General features: G+C 42.1%; 1 protein-coding gene across 1 annotated transcript; it reads left to right on the forward strand.

Annotated features, from left to right (window-relative positions):
- Window positions 1–757: 757 nt before the first annotated feature.
- grpr (gastrin-releasing peptide receptor) lies at window positions 758–21,907 on the forward strand. The gene is made up of 4 exons (XM_063211902.1): window positions 758–1,128; window positions 9,604–9,949; window positions 14,675–14,940; window positions 21,772–21,907. The coding sequence occupies exons 1-4, from the start codon at window positions 758–760 to the stop codon at window positions 21,905–21,907; spliced, it is 1,119 nt and encodes a 372-aa protein (XP_063067972.1).
- Window positions 21,908–22,249: the final 342 nt, after the last annotated feature.

Below are 22,249 nucleotides of genomic sequence, written 5' to 3' on the forward strand. Positions count from 1 at the left end.
GACATTTTATCCTTTACCTTTTGGAAGGTACTTTCTGTTCAGATGTTTTTTCCGAATGGGGTGGATATTTCGAATGCAGTAAAATGTTAAATGTCTGCCTCCAAGATCCAAAAAGAAGCCATGTTACAAGTTGCAACAGCTCTTTTGACTACCATGATCAGGATGAATCAGAATATAGATTGTACCTTATCAGAAAGGTGGGCTATGAAATTCTGCACAATCAATTATTCCAGGTTTTAAGAATGGTCAGTAATTGATAATGAGTGTAAGATACAGTACATATATAATCCTATTTGAGAACCATTAAATAATGTATAATTTTCATCCTGTTTCCTCAGGGTTAAGAGGCTTTGTCACACCTTCAACCATCCCGGTTTTAATAATGCACGAGCCGAGCGCGCGCCTTTTTACTCCCTCTCCACACCAAACCCCACCGCGCGGCACCGCAAGGATGCGCAGTTGTAACGCAAGCCGCAGAGGTGAAGCAACGCGCGCATTTATGTCAGAAGACACATCCAAGTTTAGTGCAGACTGGAATATGAATATTGTCTGTTTTGTGCGGTATGGTTTGATTGATTCCGATTTCGTATTCTGACTTTGTTCCTGTGTCAACTGAAATGTCCCTCAGAGTGAGTAACTTTTCTTCCACTATGCGGAAAATCGGTACTTCTACATCGGCGACTTTTTGAGCTGTTAACGTGACAGTCACACAGCTATGTCAACAACAGAACAAAACGGCAATCTAAGTCAAGACATAATGCCATACAATGTGTCGTTGGGGCATGGGAATCTCACCGCGCTCCCTGACTTCGCCGTGTGGCACTTCTATACTGGGATTGCCGTGGCGATAGTGTACGCTATTATTATTTTGGTCGGCTTGGTTGGGAACATCACACTCATCCGGACGTTTTGCACTGTGAAATCCATGAGAAACATCCCCAACCTGCTCCTGTCCAGCCTCGCATTGGGCGACCTGCTCCTCCTGGTGACCTGCGCTCCGGTGGACGCGACCAGGTTCCTGGCGGAGGAATGGCTCTTCGGCAGGGTGGGCTGCAAGCTCATCCCGTTCATACAACTCACTTCGGTGGGGGTGTCCGTCTTCACCCTCACTGCACTGTCTGCTGACAGGTAAGCGGACTATGCAGCAGCTAGTACAGGGGTGTGTCAGTGGCAAAGAGCAGGCAATTGTGTTTGTGTATTTATAGTTGTGCGGCAACTTCTGTTGTAATTGGACTAGAAAAGAAGATAAACTATAATTGGGTGTAATGGTGTGTACGGCAGTAGGCCTAGGCTACACTTTAATACAGAACATTGCGCACTGACTGCCAAAAGTAAGACGTCTTGTTAAGTTAAGTGCTCCCATTTATGTCCCAATCTCCTGTTCACTTCGATAAACTTGACAAAATGGCTATCAGCCAGAGTGCTTCCATCCACAACCTCATCGACCCGTCGGTAATGACAAGAGAGTGCAAAGCCCAAATCATGTCAGCAACCCGCTGTGAATACTATTTGAAATGGACAGAGTGCTGCGTAAAAGAAAGCTTGGACATTTCTGTCAGTACGCACTCAGATACATGAGTGTGCCTGTGCTTCTCAACCATTTTTGAACAAGCTTGCCCCCTTTACCTTATCATAAGCCAATTCCCTCCTTTGTATAAAAAAATAATAAAACGGACTAATGCCCATCAGTTGTAACTAAAACACCTCAATTGCCCCCCAACACCCACACCCTCTCAGTTTTACCCTTCCCAACACCCACTTAGGGCTCCCCAACGCCCTGGAGAGCAAGCCCCTGTTGAGAGACACTAGTCCATAACAAGCGGAAGCCAGTGAAGTAAGGATTTAAAGGGACACTGTGTGAGATTTTTAGTTGTTTATTTCCAGAATTCATGATGCCCATTCACTAATGTTAACTTTTTCATGAATACGTACCACCACCATCAAATTCTAAGTATTCATTATGACTGGAAAAATGTCACTTTTCATACATGAAAAGGGGGATCTTCTCCATGGTCCGCCATTTTGAATTTCCAAAAATTGCCATTTTTAGCTGCAAAAATGACTCTACTTGGACCATTCTAAAAAATATTTGTTTATTACTTAGAAAACTTTCATGTAAAGATCACATTCGGCAATTGGCAGCCCAGTTTCAATGAACAGCATAGTTGCGGTACCTTTTTTGACCATTTCCTGCACAGTGTCCCTTTAAACGGCTGCTGCAGAGACGAGAGTGGAATGTCATATGTGTTATCAACGTGATATGTGGTGACAGGTCTAGGCTAGGCTGTATATGGTGTTAATCTGTTTTCCTCAGTCTGAACATGAGCCTGTTCTGGTGTAAGTCTATAGTCTGAATCTACAGTTGATTTTCTTAACACGATTACCACCTATTGATGTAAATAATACACACACACACGCACACGCACACACACACACACACACACACATACACACACACACACACACACACACACACACACACACACACACACACACACACACACCACTTACTCTTTGTTCACACACACACACACACACACACACACACACACACACACACACACACATACACACACACACACACACACACACACACACACACACACCTTAACATGATGTGAAACAGGTCACAAATATGATTACTGTAAGTGGTAATGTAATTTCACACACACACACACACACACACACACACACACACACACACACACACACACTGTGCTAATTGGATACTGGATACTGCTAATTGACATGTTGTATGTGGACGCTCTTAACCACAGCACATACAAGTAGACGTTGTCATGCTGTGTAAAATGGTCTTTTTATGATGACATACCGAGCAATTCTGCTCTGGTACGTCCTTTAAGCAATTCCCTTCACATTTTCAATAGATGCAATTTTCTTTGCATGAGTCACTTCACTTTAAGTTTTTATGGCTTTTGCTGTTTTGTTATTGGATGTAGCCTAAGTGTATTTGAAATGTGGAAATAGGGTAAACTGCATTATTTATTTAACTGCAATTATTTTGAGCATGCATGTAGGCGATGGTACATGTATGGTGCAGGGACGGATCATGACTCCATGGGCCCCTGGGCCAGACAACAACAAAGGGCCCCCCCTCCAGATGTTAGAGACCCTATATTGTTGGGCATTCAGGTGTTTTTCCCCTGAAAATATGTGAAAATAGAGTTGTTAAAAGTGTGATTTTACACAACATGAGAATGGAAATTTAGAGGATTGGGCTTCAGGGCCCTCTGGACTCTTGGGCCCCTGGGCCTGGGCCCGGTAGGCCCTTGCAGTAATCCATCCTTGGTATGGTGCATGTATGTTATGTGCAGTGCCCTAAAGTAACTTTTTTCACCACCGGCCAAAATGGCTAGTAGATGTAAATCTTAGCAGTCAAACACACACTCATTACAGTCATAGGTTAAATTGGCTAGTAAGTTGGTGTTTTTTACCAGCCAAACTGAAATTTCACCAGCATCTGGCTGGTTGGCTGGTGTTAATTTAGAGCCCTGGTTATGTGCATTGTGAATACGTGTATTGTGTTGTTGCCCCCATTCCTGTCCTGATGTATATCCTCAAGTTGGCTGTGACAAGTTATGATGGTGTTGAAACGAATTTCCCTTCATCTATCTATCTATCTATCTATCTATCTATCTATCTATCTATCTATCTATCTATCTATCTATCTATCTATCTATCTATCTTTCTTTCTTTCTTTCTTTCTTTCTTTCTTTCTTTCTTTCTTTCTTTCTTTCTTTCTTTCTTTCTTTCTTTCTTTCTTTCTTTCTTTCTTTCTTTCTTTCTTTCTTTCTTTCTTTCTTCCTGTATTTCAGGATGAAGGCTGGGTGGTATGCTGATTAAACTGAAGGGAGGACTGTTGTGTGCAATTGAGATGGATTGAAATGGTTCTTTTCCACTTTTGTTTGAAGTCTCAATGAGTCAGACAGCCAGGCTCAATTTCTATGAAAGGGCATTCAGGCATTTCATTTGGAGTGCAGCAAACCAAATATTCAAAGCTGTGTGTGTGTGTGTGTGTGTGTGTGTGTGTGTGTGTGTGTGTGTGTGTGTGTGTGTGTGTGTGTGTGTGTGTGTGTGTGTGTGTGTGTGTGTGTGTGTGTGTGTGTGTGTGTGTGTGTGTGTGTGTGTGTGTGTGTGTGTGCGAGTGTGTCTGTGCGAGTGTGTCATTGTGTCATAGTGTATGGACAAGCTAGTCAAATCAATTTCTCATGTTGTCAATTGAATAGTACACTCTTGAGGATCTTTTCTGAAGCGAAATGTTGTTTAGATTGGATGGGAAATGTTGTAAATTCAGTTTTATATTACATTGATCAGATAAGATTGAGATAGTTTCATGCATTCAGTGACAAAGCTTTTTGAGTGATATGACAAAAGCAATTGATAATGTACGAAATCACTGAGAATTGTACACAGCCATGGCATGGTGGACGAAAGCATTTGCTAAATGCTGAAAACTATGAAAAACGTATTTCACCATGTGCACAGGTAACGGCAGGAAGTCACAATTGAACAAGAAGTTTTGAGAATGATTATTCTTGTGAGAAATGTACAAAACCAATTGAGAAAAACTGTAAAATGGGCTCCCATACACACGTTTGCTTGGATGGACTGACACAAGCAGAAATAACTACATGCCAGGATCCAGCCAAAATGGTTTTCATGAAGGACTTGAGTTTGTACATAATAGTGGTGGCTATTGATATGCTCTGGCAGCAAAACATGTTCATGCAATGGTTTGAAATTGTCACTGTGAACGAAACAAATATGAGACACAGTCAGTGCTATCTTCACAGTTTCAAGCCAAATGGATAACCTGTATTGTCCGTTGTCATGACTACCACTGTCTGGATTTTTGGGATTCGTTCCCATCTGCCATGCAAGTCTTTTTTGGATCCACAGTGGACACAACTCTGACGGGAAGGGTCATGGTCTTAACTTAAAAAACCCAGTTGTGAGTCATGTTGTTTTAATGCACTTTGAACTTTAGTATTTGTTAGGCTATCCCTCATGCCCTCGCTTTTGACTTCTCAACCCAGGGCTGCTGACAGCTTTGTCCAGCTTTTGCCCTCGGCAGAGGCGACTCTAGGGTCTGCTGCATGGGGTCGCAAGTGAAAATTCAAAGAAATGAACATTTGAAACAAAAACACCAATATATAATGTGAGCTGTTATTCACCATCTGGGGCTTGGGGGCCCCAAGCGGTTGCCTGCCTAGCCTGATGACAAAATGTGCCTCTGGTCCTCGGATAAAGTAGTCCAAAAGGCCCCTCCACCCAATGAAGATAATGAAATGAGGACCCAATCCCCATTTTTACACCCACCCCCTCTCCCTGGGCCCGGGACAATTGACTATTTTGTTCCCCACCCTGTCGGCTTTATTGACTCCACCTGTTCCAGAATCTGAATTGAATGCCAAAAGGGACGGATCTAGACATTTTGGGGCCCTAGGCAAAATATAAACTTGGGGTCCTCAAAAAGTCAATCATTTTGGTGGTATTTACACATTTGTCTCATTTATATCTTTGATTACTTTACACAAGTGACAAATTAAGATGAAGCATACTTTTTGTTTATGTAACTCTTGGGGCCCGTCAGGAGGGCAGACTTGGTCGGGGCCCCAGGCAATTGCCTAGGTTTGTCTAATGCAAAGTCTCTGTACCATAGTAGGCCTACGTGTAACCGCAGAAATACACCAGCGGCGATCTGAGCGAGTCGAGCGACGGAAGTAATTGACTTTGTATTGAGTCGAGAGACAAAAGCGATTCTGGAGACTAGAGCGATTTGCGCGACGAGCGTGACAATTTGAAGTTGAAATCTTTTCAACTTTCTATGACGCGGTTCGGCGACAAGCTGCGACAGCCAATGACTGTATAGAGGTCAGTGACCACAGCCAATGGGAATGCTTGAATGCTTTGCCTTCTGCCTGTACGGACATACTCTTGTCTCCTCAATCGCTTGCTGCTACACTCTGTCGCTTGAATCGCATCGCCGCTGGTGTATTTCTGCGGTAATACTCCAACTATGACGAACTCTCGGCAATACACGCCCATCTGTACCTCTCTACTCCCCTCAACCAGAGCCATTTAAGTAAGAGTTAGGCTAATCCCATTAGCTCCAGTGTTCCATTTTTTTTTACATAACATTGGCAGCTCATGGAGCTTTTGACACATAGATTGGCATTGATGTAGGCTACTGTGGAACCACTATACCGTAGTTCCTGGAAGTGGGCAATGGGCATAGAACACAGAAAGTGCGGTAAGGGTAAATGTAATTCATTTGTCTACTTCATCTTTGCTAGCTACAGTATGTAGTGGTTCTGTTCTGTATCTCTAGCGAACAGAAAGCATTTGAATCGACATGAAACATGTCCCCGGCCCACAAATCTACATGAAAACCCTGTCCAATATCCACTTTTACTCGCAGATGTTCATCCAAAACAGCTCAATCTGGAAACACCGTATAGGCTACTGAGACGGGTGCTTTGATGTGATCTTCCCGCAACCGTGGTCACTTGATTCATATGATGAGCTCTAGCAGGCAGTTTGCAAATAGCATATTGTTGTTGTTTTTTTGCACATCACGTCACATAAATGTTCTGCAGTTGTATTACATTTTGTACAGTATATTACCACTCCAAGAAAAGAGGTATTATCTCACCTATGTTTTCTTTTTTTTTTGGGGGGGGGGGGGGGGGGTGTGACGTCATCATTTGGTCCGCAAAAAGTCCGACCCCCCCGAAGCCGGTGGATAATTTGAACACTGCCCGGTACCCCGGTACCCTGGTACCCCGGTTAACGTGTCACAACTCTGAACTCCATGCCCTCAACCAGCACTCTATCATCTGGATTCTTTTATCCAGACTAACTACCAATTCTCCATTGTCCGTATGTTTCAGGCATGTTCCTCATCTGTCTCCTCCAATATTGTTTTTACTTAACTATTCTGCCAGCAGGGCCTTCTTTGTCCTGTTTGTGACACACATTTCTTGAAGACACTGTTGGCCCCATTAGTCATTGTGGTGTTACAGAGTGTATTTGAGGTCTTCGCCCCTGTCTTCCGGATTGAGAATTTTGCAGTGGTGTAGTCTAGTTTTTTTTATGGTGGGTATACTGTATATTTGAGCATTTATTGAAGTGGGTATACTGTATATATTTGTGCCATTCAAAATAATGGATAAATCAATTTTAAGTGGGTATACTGAAATCCCTGAAATTTAGAAGTGGGTATACTCCGTATACCCGCGTTCTACGTAGACTACACCACTGGAATTTTGGGATGCTTCATTCTGTCCAAAATTGTTGTTTTTCTTCTCCCTCTGGCCTTTTTGGTTTGGTTCCCAAGAACAGTCCCTTTTCAGACAATACACGTTGTCCTTTTTTTATATTTTATTTCCTTTTAGCAATCATGCTCTTTATTGGAAATGTAAGGCCTGGATATTTATTTAATATGTGAGTTGATTAAACCCATTCATCAAGTTATTTCATTGAGTAGTGCCATTAGATTCAGAAGAAACACGCACAAAGATAAACATTTTGTGCTTCATGTTTCAAGTGCCCAAACAACATCTCTCCAGTGTTGCCAGATTGGGCGGTTACCCGCCCGATTGGGCTACTTGGGATGGCCGTCTGCGGGCGAAAACGGGAAAAATTGGCCATTTGGCGTTTTTTTCGGCTGTTTTGGGCCCATAGAAGTCAATGCAATTTGTTGACATTGGGTGGAATTTAGCGCATTTCGGCGTTTTTTGAGAACCTTTTGGGCGGGATTTTGGTCAGACACATGTGGCAACACAACATCTCTCATGGGGGTCTGCCTTTCAGCTGCCACTCTAGTACACTGCACTTCTTCTGCTTTGATAGAAAAGATTTTAAGGTCAAAGTAAAACAACCTCAACTCAGTACATAACTCAGTCCATTACAAAAACTTAAGTCACTCTACGTGTTACTCAAGAAGTGGACTACAACCATAAACAATGTGCCTGTGAGAAAAGATGTCTGGTTATTGACCCCAACCCCTGCTTACCCTGATGAGAGAACCAAAGTGATTATAAGTCATTTAAAGTGGTAATGTTGGTAACGTGGGTAACCAGTTGTTGGAGAAATCTATTTTAACACCTGGATGACACAAATCCAGTCGTTCACGTTGTCCTGTCCCTACAAGAAAGCGTGAGGTGCTGCATTCTCATTGCAATACTGTTAGCTGTCATTGTATAGTAAATATGATGATCTGCAAGCATGCTCTCTTTTCAAAATGACAGAATACAGTCAGAGATCCTTTTCTAAAGGAGGGGGGGGGGATGTAGGGTGATTCGGATAGGAGACTGCTACAGAAAAACTAGTATTGCATTGATTATCTTTTTTGCTCTAATAACTGTGGCGAACACCGTTGCCTGGTGTCTGAGACCTTGCAAATTGTTATTAAAATTTGACTTTCAAAAAGAGTGATACAAATGCATTGCTTCCAGTCCTTCAGGGAATCACTGGCTTATGTCATTCTGGTTCATCTTCATTGTCTGCCTCAGTTTTTATAATCCCTAAACTTTGTTTGTTTTTCAGATGGGGTTTTCCCGCTAATCATAGAATTATGCAATATTAGAATGGCTTCTTTTATACGGTTTCTTTTATACACTAATTCTGTAGTATAATTCAAGATAGACTTGTCTACTATAATTGAGTTTTGCCAAGGACTAGGAGCAATGGATGTGGTTCGTGTATATTGCTTTTGTTAAAGGACCACTTCGGTAGCGCTTTATAATAAGGTTCTTCTAATAAGCGTTTATACTTAATCAGGTAATAATACCCTTACAAGTGCCCAATAACGTGCTTATTAACTTTGTTAACATCTTATAAGCTGCTTATTATGTGTTTATAGTGGTTTATTTTTTTAGTCTTATTATTTACATCGGGACACATATCCATCTTGATATGCTGACTAATACTAGATATGGAGGCATCGCAAAAAAACCCTACATTTTCAAGATGGCTGCCATGTGTACGGATTTTCATGCAAATAAAGTTACTCTTCGGATGTTAACAACGTTAATAAGCCTGTTAACAAAGTTAATACTTATGTTATTGGACACTTGTAAGGGTATTACTACCTGCTTACTAGTGACTATAAACGCTTATTAGAAGAACCTTATTATAAAGCGTTACCACCACTTCTGCCAATTTCAATATGCTGTTGTATTACTCACGCTACCCTTGACCAGTACCCGGTGATGCTGCACTTTTCGGCTCAGCCCTTTCCAAGATCTGAGCTATTGTAATGGGGGCAGCTTTTGTTAGCATTTAAAAAATTCTTAACATAGACCTACTCCAAATATTTCTCCCAAAAAGTATCACTGTTTGCTAGTTGTCTGCTGATGTTGCATAACCTTAATAATAAATCAAGATGGTTTTTTGAAATGTAAACAAACACCTGCCCCCCATTGCAATGACCTCGGAAAAAGGCTGAAAAAGAAAAAAACCTCAGGTACTGACAAGTCCAGGGTAGTGTGTGCATTACAACTGCATGTTGAAATTGGCTGAAGTTATCCTTTAAGGTCATCACACAGAATGACCTTTCAAACGTGTTGTTCTCGTCAGGTACAAGGCCATCGTCAAGCCAATGGACATACAGACGTCCCACGGCAAGATCTGCCTTCGCGCCGCCATTATCTGGCTGCTGTCCATGGCCTTGGCCGTCCCCGAGGCCGTCTACTCGGACCTTCACGCCTTCCCCCTCGCCGACACCAACGACACCCTGGTCACTTGCGCCCCCTACCCCCATGCGGGGGACCTGCACCCCAAGATCCACTCCATGGCCTCCTTCCTCATCTTCTACGTCATCCCCCTCTTCGTCATCTCCGTCTACTACGTCTTCATCGCCCGCAGCCTGATGAAGAGCGCCTCCAACATGCCTGTGGAGGGAAACGTGACCATGATCAAACAGGTCAAGTCTTTACCTGTTCTCCTTGGGACTGTATGTTGAAGGGGTTCTTAAAGGTGCACTGTGTAATATGTTTAACATTTTCTTCCCAGAATGCATACTGCCCATTCAGATATGTCACCTTATTCACAAATACTTACCATCACCACCAGATTCTAAATATTCATTATGACTGGGTTTCCCCACTTTTCTCCATCACAGTATAATACCTTTAGGCCACACCAATTTAATTTGTTGGTTCTCGGATTCGCCGCTTGTATTTTGTATCAAAATGAAAAAAAAAAAAAAAACGGTTTCAATACCCCAAAAAATGAAATCGCTTAAAAAAAACCCGAAGACTGCATGTTTTCATGAACGGAGAGGTGTCTCTTTAGTAGTTGGAGGTCATGTGACGTAGAGAACCAATAAAACCACTCCTTTCAACAAGCCGATTACGACTAGCGAATCAGGAAACGCGTTACATTCAAATGGTTTTACAGACAAACATGCAATGGCAAGTTGAAGCCCCTGTGGGTAGTAGCAGCGGTGAAACACAGTATGGCTCTTAGTGGAATTAGTGGAGTGGGATAGCAGTTTAAAAAAAGTAAAACAACAACTATGGTCCCGCTTGGAGGAAGCAACCCCCCTGGTTACCCGTAGCTTAATTTCTCCCCCTTCCTCGTTCACAGGCAGCCCGACGTTTCAGAATAGAATGTTCGACTTCGCTCAACTATCCGAGTTCACATGTGCCAGCGAGTTTTGTGTTCTCAACCAGGCGAGTTTTGCAACGGAGGAGAGAGTTACTATCACGGTAAAAACAGCAAAATGACTTGAGGATATTTTAAACACGAGAGAGTCACAATCACGGGGAAACCTAAATGGCTTGAGCGGATATTAAACATTGCCACACAAAAACGCAGACGGGTGCAGAGCTGGCCAAACAACAGGTGACGCGCTAGTCTGTCGGGACTTCTGTGAGAGTTTTTAGATAGGCGACTAGGGCAAAGGCATCGTTCATGCACCTCGAGACAGCACGAGCGAGAGAGATGGAGAGAGAGAGAGACTGAGCGAGCGAGCGCACTAGTGCTGTCGTGTCTGTTCGTAGCGCTTGCTAAGAAACCACACTCATTATGCAGAGGGAGAGCGCTCAAAAAACGGGGAAATAGACAAAAACCCAATTCACCTCAGATTCCACTGTAAACATAGGCTAGGCTATTTGTGCCTAATGATTTTAAAAATTATGACATTTTTAGCAGGGTTTGTTAAAAAAAATCCATCCATCCATCCATCCATCCATCCATCCATCTATCTTCATATTGTAACTCTGTACTTATTGCAGAAAAGGCTGGTATGTTGATCTTACTAGTCAAACACATACTGCCTAAAAGGCTACTAATTTGGTCTTTTCTACCAGCCAAACTGCTTGTAGTCAAGATGTGTTAGTTAGGTAGCCTACTGTCATGTCTTTTATAAAGAGCACATTTGGAAGACTAGTCTATAGCACATGAAATGCTCCAGGTCTTTTAAAATATAGCAACAATAATATAATAATAATAATAATAATAATAATAGTAATAATAATAATAATAATTATTATTATTATTATTATTGTTGTTGTTGCTATTATTATTGCTATTGTTATTATTTTAATTATTATTTTTTAAAGCTGAGGTGCGTGTGTGTATGGGGTGGTGAAAACATTTGGGTGCACATACATTTTGTGCTGGTGCACCTAAAAAAAAAATGTAGGCGCACCAGTGCAACCAGTGCAAAAAGTTAGTCTGGAGCCCTGAAGTGCCAAGAAAAAGTCAAGAATCTGAATCAGATTGGACTGTTTGTTTTGTTAAAATTTAATTACTGTAACTTTTTCTGTTACTAGTAGTATTTTGTGCACATTCTGTACTCAAAGAAGAGTGAGATTACATTATTTTTGGTCTTTTATTTTATTGATTTTGGGACTTGTGCTTGTTGGTCACTGTTGTAAGTGGTCTAACATTCTAAAGTTGTACTTGTATAGCTTGTAATTCCATTGATATGGTCACAATGCTGTATTTGCTGTCTTGTTCAATGAAGACTGCGGTTTCAGACTGTTGAATCATCTCAGTTTATTCAAACCAGATTAATATAATAATTGCCCTATGAGCTAATTTTGTGCCTGGTCTATTTGGCTGCCTTAATTCCCTTCTACACTGTCCTTCTCCGTGTCCAGGTGTTTGCCTGTCTTGCACCTTCCTTTGGAGGTCCATGTGAGGCTGATATACAGGTGGTATACAGTCCCCTTATTACATCCGTGGCATTACCACACAACAATTTTTTTTTTTTTTTTTCGCCCTCTCGCTTCAACTTTTTCCTGAAAAAATCCGAGAACCAACAAATTAAATTGGTGTGGCCTTAGGTTAAAAAAAACGTACTTGTGTCTTGACGGTTCCTTAGAGAGACATTAGGCTGGGGTTCTTTCCAAGTGGTAATCAATCTATGGATTCATGGGCTCTCTGAGGAAACTTCAAGAAAACCTCAGGGTTTAAAAAAAAGTCACCTCACCACGTTGAAGGTGCTCTTCATTAGACTCCTCAGTGAGCGAGCACCCCCCTGTGTCCTTTATGCACACAACTATTACAGGAAGTGCCGTGCAGGAAATTTAGTGTAACAGTGCTACTTGTAATCTACACTATATTACGAATATAGTCCCATGACCCTGCCGTGGCCTAATGGTAGGGCACTGGGTTGCTGCGCCGGCGACCCAGGTTCGATTCCGGCCCGGGTCATTTGCCAGTACTTCCCAGTCTCTCTCTCTCCTCTCTCTCTCTCTCTCTCTCTCTCTCTCTCTCTCTCTCTCTCTCTCTCTATATATATATATATATATATATATATATATAACCAGTATGTAAAAGAATGTGATCCCATTCCATTTCAGCATTAAATTGAACTGGTTGAGAGTGTTGAATAACACTGTGAAGCCACGTGTGCTTGTGTAACATTGTTAAATTTGCTATTTCTGATCTGTTACTCACAGAAAATGAATCGGCTGTAGGTAATTGGTAATTGTAGGTAATTGCTGTCTGTAGGAAATTGGTAAACAATGTGTCCTCGTTGTGTAGCCTATTTGTTTGCAATTATTGTTTAAGGCCATGGTACAGTGTACAAATAAAAGAGGACCATTTTGATTCTGTCGGAAACATTTCTACTGGCGCTCCGGAATTCCAGTAACAAATCTATGGCCGTAACATTTAGAGTATTGTTGATATTAATGTGGTTCGATGGTGTCCTTTTTCCCTACGTTTTTCCTTCCTGCACATTGCTAATGGTCCCATTTCCACTGACTGCTCCTGACCTTTCCTGGCGGTGGTTGGTGCGCCATGTTGCTTGCTCCTGACATTTAACACGAGAAGGGAAGGGAAAAAAGGACTATATTTCATCTGGTTCAGGTCCCCAGGTTCTCAAGATAATGTGGCAGGGGCAAAGAGAAGCAGCATTACACTCTGGTTCATTGCATTGTAACATTACATTCAAGTCCTTACGTCGCGGAATATGGATAAGTGCATTTCAGACACATGTAAGCAGATTTGCTCCTTGTTGGGCATTGTAGACCAACCGGGAAATATACTCTTTATTGTAGTCCTGAGCGTGCCACTACAGTTTTTTTCTTGATTAAATATGTGTATACTAACTACAGTGTGCACCTCATGGCCATGTATGGTATTTACAATCCTAACAACAAACCTTCATACGTACAACCTGTACTAATACACAATAGAAGGGAATAAAATAATAAATCCGATTTGTTCACGGAGGTGTGAAATTTTCCTGTGCTCACTGAACACCGGATAGATCACAAATAAAAGTGCTTCAAACAAGCAGCAGACAGCATACAAATTGACAACATTGTAAAGGCTGAATATCTGTCATGTACAAACACACGTCTGTAGTCTGTAGGCAATGCAGCATCCAATCTTTCGCACCTCACTCAAGTAAATGGATGAAAGCTTTCATGACGTAAGCATTAGGGCGCCATATATTGCTGTATCTGACAAGGAGGCATACACTGTGGTTATGCCCTCAAGACTGGCAACTCAATTTAAGGTAGGCTAAAGCGGTGTTAGATGCAGGGTTATTTCAGTCTGAGCTGGAGATTGAAAATGTTGATTTTACGGGTTTTTTTCTGATGATGATGATTATTATCTGGCCCTGTTTGGTCAGCTAATGCAGTGACCCTGTCTGTCTGTCTGTCTGTCTGTCTGTCTGTCTGTCTGTCTGTCTGTCTGTCTGTCTGTCTGTCTGTCTGTCTGTCTGTTTGTCCGTTTGTCTGTCTGTTTGTTTGTATCCACCCATACAGCAGTATCTTGAGTCACCTGCAAGTGACAAACACATAAAATCCCATGCATTGGCCAGGGTGCCAGGTTTGCCGTCTCAGACTGCTCTTGTTGTTGTTGTCGTTGTTGATTAATTGGCCTGAGGGTCGTTCTTCTTCTCTGTCCCCTTCTTCGTCTTCTTCTGATGATGATGATTGTTGTTTTCTTTCTTTTATTTTTTTTTGGGGCTCTTTTGCCTTTATTTTTGACAGGACAGTGGAGAGACTGGAAATGAGTGGGGAGAGAGAGTGACGGGGATGGATCGGCAAGTGACCAGGGCCAGAATCGAACTCTGGTCGCCGGCACTGTAACCCAGTGCCCTACTGCTAATGCCACGATTGGCCGTGATTGTTGTTTTTTGTTGTTGTTGTCGTTGTTGCTGTTGTTGTTGTTGTTGCAGATCGAGTCAAGGAAGCGGCTGGCCAAGACCGTCCTGGTGTTCGTGGGCCTGTTTGCCGTCTGCTGGCTGCCCAGCCACGTCATCTACCTGTACCGCTGCTACCACTACTCGGAGGTGGACACCTCCATGGCACACTACGTGGCCAGCGTCTGCGCCCGCATCCTGGCCTTCACCAACTCCTGCGTCAACCCCTTCGCCCTCTACCTGCTCAGCAAGAGCTTCCAGAAGCAGTTCAACCGCCAGCTGTGCTGCTGCTGCCCTGCCAGGTATTCAAGATTCAAGATTCAAGATTCAAGATTAGTTTATTACGTCTTATTATAGGTTTGAAGCCTATAAAGAGTAAAAATTGTTGTGTTTTTCTTGTGTCCTCAAAAAGATTTAAAAAATAAAAATAAAAAAGAGAGAGGGAGGGGGTGGAAAAAAGTGCAAAGAAAGTGCCTTGTTGTCTTCAGCATGAATTCAGTAATCTAACTGCTTGGTGGAAGAAACTACTTTGGAGTCTGGTAGTGTGAGACTTCAGGCTTCTGTACCGTTTCCCAGATGGCAATATAGTAAACAGTTCATGGTTGGGGTGACTAGGATCAGCCAAGATCTTTTTTGCCTTCCTGATGCTCCTTCCCTCGAACAGTTCCAGTATGGAGGGTAAGTCACAGCCGCATATGTACTGAGCTGTACGCACAACCCTCTGAAGAGCTCTCCTGTTGGCTTGAGAGCAGTTCCCATACCATGCAATAATGGTCCCCGTCAGAATGCTCTCAATGGTGCCTCTGTAAAACGACCTCAGGATCTTGGGTCTTCAATCTGCACAGTACATTTTAGTTTAGCTTAATGTTTATCTGACCGGGACAGTGCACAACATACAATTGGGTCAGATTATAGCCACAAGGCTAATTTTCATCTGCAGTACCTGGACAGGAACTATTATTATGGTTGGGGAACCTAGAGGTTCTCTGAGGAACACACAAAAAAATCTGAAAAAATTAGAGATGTACCGGATCCAAGATCCGGCTCTGGCTCCGGCAGGATATTAGGGTTTTTCACCGGATCCGGATCCGGTTCCAGGATCCAGGATCCGGTAGCAGAGGCTTTTCAGTCAAAATAGTTTGAGCCAACGTGATAAAAAGGGCCCACGTGTGTGAGTAGGCTATGTGTTTCAACCCTTTCGTAGGATCCGGTATCCGGTTCCGGATCCGGCAGGATCTTAGGCAGTGGATCCGGTATCTGGCAGGATCTTAAAAATCAGGATCCGGTGCATCTCTAGAAAAAATATATATGTTCTGGGAAGAACCACACATTCTGTAGAGAACATTTAGGGGTTCTTCCTTAGTGACAAGAGAAGGTTCCTCAAAAAAGTGAGAATTTTTAGGTTCATCAGAGAACTCTTAGGGCTTCTTCCACAGTGGCAAACTGAGGGTCCTTTCGGGAACTTTCATCTTTTTACAGGTGTATGGGCTTTTCATGTTTTTATTAGACAAAGAAGTGACGAGCAACAAATGGAAGAGAGAGAGAGAGAGAGAGAGAGAGAGAGAGAGAGAGAGCGAGAGAGCGAGAGAGAGAGAGAGAGGCATTTGAGAGAGGGTTGGGAAATTACACAGGCCAGACTGGCACCTGCGTCCCCATTCATGGACGGGTGCATCAGTGTAGTGTGCTACAGCACCCCTCTGCACTGCTGGACTGGGACAAAAAATGGCTCCGGCATTTGGGACACAGACCAGCCCGTCCCCTGCTATACTTAAAGGAACAGTCCACCGTGTTTCAATAGTAAAATGTGTTCTTTTCTGACCTAAGATCAGCTCCTCCTGACCTGTCTTGTCTTTGGACGCATCCCCAGTCAGCAACGCGCATCATGGCCCAAATTCGTTAGCATTAGCTGGACTGTTCCTTTAAATCATGATGAGCGCAGTCCGTGGTATATACTGTATCGAGGATGCACCACCAATGGGCCGCCCCATCTAAACTGTGGGCCAGTCTCGAAGGGAAAAATGAAACAAAAAAGGCATTGGCTCCTGAGGACTGTGTGCCAGATTACAAATGATGAATCAGCCTACCTAAATGAGATTGAGATGTTGTCATCCTATAGTGCGTGAAGAACAAGCTTAGAGGTCAATGCCACCAAAACCAAAGAATTAGTAGTAGACTACAGAAGAGGGGAACAGCCAAATTACTACCAAATGGGATTCTATGGTGCCCCTGTGGAAAGAGAGAGTTGCTTCAAATATCTATAAGTCAATTGCTACGTGTACATGATGTTTTTGAATCGGATCTAATAGATCGGATTTAAGTAGATCGGATTAAGAGTTATTTTGCGACGTGTATACATGGCAATTTCACTTAAATGCGATTAAACGTCTGGGGAAAATAAAGCATTGCGATTGGACTGAGGACGCACGTGCTGAGTGAGCCAAATAAGGCGTGGGGGCGTGGTCGCCAAACCTCCGGGGAACTACTGGGACACAAGCTTATCTTCAGCCCGAATAGTCAAGTGCAGATATGAGTTGACCCCAAAAAAATTCTAACAAAAGGTTTCTCAGTGGTTTCCAGTTGTATCAGATGTACTTAAAAACATACTCAAAGTCTACCAAAATCAAACTTCAGGAAAGGCCTCATTTTCAAGATGGCTGCCGCCAGGCCCTTAAAAGGACTGCGGTATGAGAATTAACTTGAAATGACAAAGAATAGTGGTGTTTCAAACATGTTTTGACCATGTAATATTGTAATTAGTACATTTGCTTGATAAGTATGTGATTAGGAGTACAATTTAATATAAAACAAATTAATTAGGACTATGTGGTACTGTACAATTGGTCAAAACAGGGCCACCATGTGTACGCTCACACCCTTGTCTGTGTGTTCTTCTGTTGTTGTTTGTTCCATTTTTTTTTATTTTTGTTGTTTAATGCTTTTTCTTATTTTTCTTTTTTTGGACATTTGTTTTTTTGTGTTTTTTAAAAAACATTTACATTTTGACCTGAATGTTGAACATAAATATTTTCATATATATTCTGCAACTATTTCCTATTATTTCTTTTTTTGTTTCAATGACCTTGAAAAGATGCGCTAGTCATCACATTCTTCCTCCCACTGAGGCTTATTGCAATTGCCAACTTGACATGGTCCACAAGCAGTAGTCCATATTCCTTACAACTGCAACGTTGGGTTTGTGCAGTTACAGTGGGTTATCTTCATGAGACTATTAGGGGCAGCAGGCTTGCTGGTCATAGCTGGCAGGAAATGGTTGTCCACAAATTTCCATCCCCAGTTCACTGGATTCAGCTCACCTTCCTTTCCAAGTCAAGTCATGACCTGAAAGTAAGTTCTGAGAGAGTGGAATTTGGTGGAACATTCAGTCAGGGGCAGTCGTTCTGGGGTAAGAACAGATTTAGTGGTAACAAGCTTCCTGCTGAAGATATGGTAACGCAGAGAAGCAAGTGAATCCATACTCTTACCACCCAACAGCACTACCATTGCCTTGGACCCATGGTCCTGTATTGTGGTGCTGTCTTGATTTGTCATCAAAAACAAATTGGCACATGACTTGAGGGTAGAGTCCCCATCGACAAGTTTGTGAAAAGCTGTCTGTTTGATAACACCAAAAATGTGTGATGTTGAATTACCTGTTACCAGAATGGCAATGACCCAAGTCATAATGTATTACTAAAGGCCATTTGCACTGTCATAGTGGAGCAGTACTATGGATGTGAAGTTTTCAGTAACTATTTCAGCGTTGCACTGGTGGAACAGTGTGCGTTAAGGGTCTACAGGAAACACATAGAATCTGTGGCCAAGTCAATTAACTAATTTCAGAGCTTCATGCCCATTTTAAACACCATCTTGAAATTTACACCTTTGTAATATTCAGATTTTGGTAGACTTTTACTATGCTATTAAGGGCACCAGTGTTAATTTCATCAACCATGACTATGACTAAAATATTTTGTCAAAGCCCTTTTTTGATTTTCGTCATTTAGACTAAGACTAAGACTAAATTGGGAAGGCAATGACTAAAATATGACTAAGATTAAAATTGATTTTCGTCATTGTGACTAAGACTAAGACTAAATTTTAAAAAGCTGGTGTTAAATAAAATAGAGAAAAAGAGAACCAGTGTGTGAAGAAGTCACATTCTGTACAGTGTGATATATGTTAAAAAAAAGAAGCAGTGTGCGGAGGTTTATTCTGTACAGTCAGTGATATATTATAGCCTATGTTAAAAATAGAAGCAGTTTGTGGAGAAGTTCTATTATGTACAGTGTTGACTAAAATTTGACTAAGACTAAAATTGATTTTCATCAGTTAGACTGAGACTAAGACTAAATTGGGAAGGCAATGACTAAAATATGACTAAGACTAAAATTGATTTTCGTCATTGTGACTAAGACTACGACTAAATAAAAAAAGCTGACAAAATTAACACTGAAGGGCACCCTATAGTACACAAAACAGCTAATAGAAAGCTTTTGTTTCAAATACTGTTTCGGAGTAGGGTGTTTTGCCATACACACTCTTATTTTAAGAGCCTGCAGTTGTAATGTTTCTGTAACAAATCCTACAAAAACCATCCAATTGTACGTAGAACCACTTATCTATCAAGATAATATTGTAATTAGAATATTACATGGTCAAAACATGTATAAAAACACTTTTCCTGATAATTTCAGAGTAATCTTATGTCACACAGTCATCTTACAGTAATTTGAAGGGCCCGGTGGCGGCCATCTTGAAAATGAGGCCTTTCCTGAAGTCAGACTTGAGTAGACTTTTAGTATGTTATTAAGGACACCTAATACTACACAAAACAGCTCAGAAACCTTTTGTTAGAATTTTTTTAGGGTTGGGTGGTGTTTTTCCATAACTGCACTCGACTAGAAAATGAATTCCCTCAGTGGACTCAAGGCTGGTAAAATCCCCTTTGGGTCTGGTTCTTTCAAATGCTAGTTAGCACCCTCCTAGCTTAGAAAAACGAACTGGTGAAAGGGTGATGTGGAGTAACTTTGTTGTGCTTAATTACTTCGTGGGGCACTTTTACATCAATATATGGAAGCCACAACATTTATAGTCGCTTAGGGACTTTAAATTAAGCAAAACTTTCATGTGAAAATCAACAGGAAGTGCCGCCATCTTTTTTCTCACTGACAAAGAGCACGGGCTCTTGGCGCCATCGTGTGGTCAACGAGCATGCGTGGAACGACCGGATTTATTGTAATTCTGATTAAAAGGTTACATGACAGAGGAACGTGTTTAATCGGATTTAAAAGAGGAATAAACCACCCACTTTAATCGGACTTAAGTTTAAATCGGAATAAACTTAAATCCTGTTCGGTAAGTGTTTACATGATGTTTTTAAAGTGGAATTAAGTTTTAATGAGATTTAAAGTGAGTTAAATCGGATTTAAATGCCTCATGTAAACGTACCAAATATCTCTGACGATCTACTGAATCTTGGTCACTTTGTGCAACTTGAATTTTGTTCATGCTTTGTGCATCCAGGTTTCATACTTACCTTTTCATTTTGGTTAAGTGGATGGACTACGCCCACCACCAATGACTAATTGACAGCTGTGATATATTGTGACTGATTGACTGCACCCTGACAAAGACGGTGTAGGTCGAAACGCCTCGTCATTGTTGCCTTGAAGAAAAGTAAAAAGAAAAAAATAATGAAAACGGAGAGCCGCAGTTTCCTCCTCTTTATTATGATGTCTATTACATTACATTACATTGCATTGCATTACATTATATTGCATTTGGCAGACGCTTCATAACCACATCGACTTTCAAAAGAGGACATAATCAGCCAACATCACAAGCAGATACAAAGTGCACAGGAGATATACAGAACAACAAGTGTAATTGCAAAGAGGGGTTAGTTTTTTTTTTTTAATCAAGAGGAAATAACAAGTACACACACACACACAAACACACAGTCACAAACTAAACTAAACTAAACATCATGTCAGGAGTCTGCCCTGGGGCAAGGCCAGTTCAAGCATTAGTCTAGTAGATTCTCTCGAAAGAGGAATGTCTTTAGTTGTTTCTTGAAGGCTGCAAGGGATGTGCTTAGTCATTATTACTATTATTATTAGTTTATTACTATATATTACTAGCCAAGACTGTTAGAGCACCTGTGTTGAAAAGTTTGGATCCTCACAGTGCTTCTGTTTTTTCTTTTTTCCTTTTTCCCTGAGCATTCTTTTTTATTTTTTTCCCCTGAGCATTCTATCTTGGTCACCTCACACCTCATCCATAGTGAAAAAGTCTAGACAGCGTCTGCACCACCTCAGGAGGCTAAGAAAGAATCCTTTGGAGATGCAGAGGTCCTTCTACACTGCCACAATCGAATCAGTGATCCCTGGAAACATATCGACCCGGTATGGCAACTGCACTGACTGCTCAGGATAAGGTAGCCATGCGAAGAGTAGTGCACTTTGCAGAAAAAAAATCCCAGGCATCATCCTTCCTAGGCTACAAGAGATGTAGACACGGGGTAAAAGGATGATGAAAACACCTTTCATCCTAGCCATTCCATGTTTCAAAGGCTGCCTTCAGGGGAACAGCTAAGGTCTATACAATGCAGGACTGAGATGTTGTGCAAGACTTTCTTCCCTCAAGCCATCTGCTTTTTAAATGTATAGGTCATCTCTTTTTCTTTTCATTAGTATTATTTCTCCCCCCTTCCTTTTCTATTATGATCATTATTTTTCTCTTGAACTACACTACAAAGAGCAGTTGCAACCTTCATTTCACTGCCAATTGTGTCGGCACAAGAGATCACGTGACAGGCCCTGCCATGGCCAACCTATAGGACACTTGCCTGCCATGCCCATGCAGCTGACCCGGGTTCAATTCCCGGCCCGAGTCCTTTACCAACCCCTCCCCGTCTCTATCCCAATTCGCTTCCTGTCCACCTCTCAGACTAAGTAAACCGGAAACGGGTCAAAAACTTGCGTATCAAATAAAGTCGAAAAAGACCAAAAAAAATCTTGGAGAAAAATAAAAGAAATAACGTGACAGATACAAATCTTGAGTCTTGAATATGCCAGTACAGGCCTGCTCCACTGTACTCTAATCTTGTCTGCTCTCTCACTCTTCCTCCCCAGAGGGCTGCTGCTCCCTCGCTTGCAGAGTGCGGGCCGTAACAACACGCGCATGACGTCACTCAAGAGCACCAACCACTCGCGGGCTAGCTTCAGCATCGTCAATGGCAACCATGCTCCGCACGAAGGTTGCACCTGAAGATTGCTGCTGGTCAGTGGTTCTCAGCCTTTTTTTTTTTAAACAAACGCCTCCTCCTCCTCATAAGATAGACTAATTGCAACTCAGCACCCTCCCCCCTCTCAGCTGTCTTGTCACCTCCCCGCTACAGGTGTCTGATAGGGGTGTGAGAGGAAGTGTCTGTTTGATGCCCTCTCTTTTATGAAAGTGTGTGTGTGTGTGTGTGTGTGTGTGTGTGTGTGTGTGTGTGTGTGTGTGTGTGTGTGTGTGTGTGTGTGTGTGTGTGTGTGTGTGTATGTGTGCGTGCGAGTGTGTGTGTTTATGCGTGCACGCGCGCGTGTGTCTGTGTGTCGTGTCTGTGAG

The sequence above is a fragment of the Engraulis encrasicolus genome, chromosome 12 (assembly GCF_034702125.1).
Source record: "Engraulis encrasicolus isolate BLACKSEA-1 chromosome 12, IST_EnEncr_1.0, whole genome shotgun sequence".
Taxonomy (NCBI): Eukaryota; Metazoa; Chordata; class Actinopteri; order Clupeiformes; family Engraulidae; genus Engraulis; species Engraulis encrasicolus.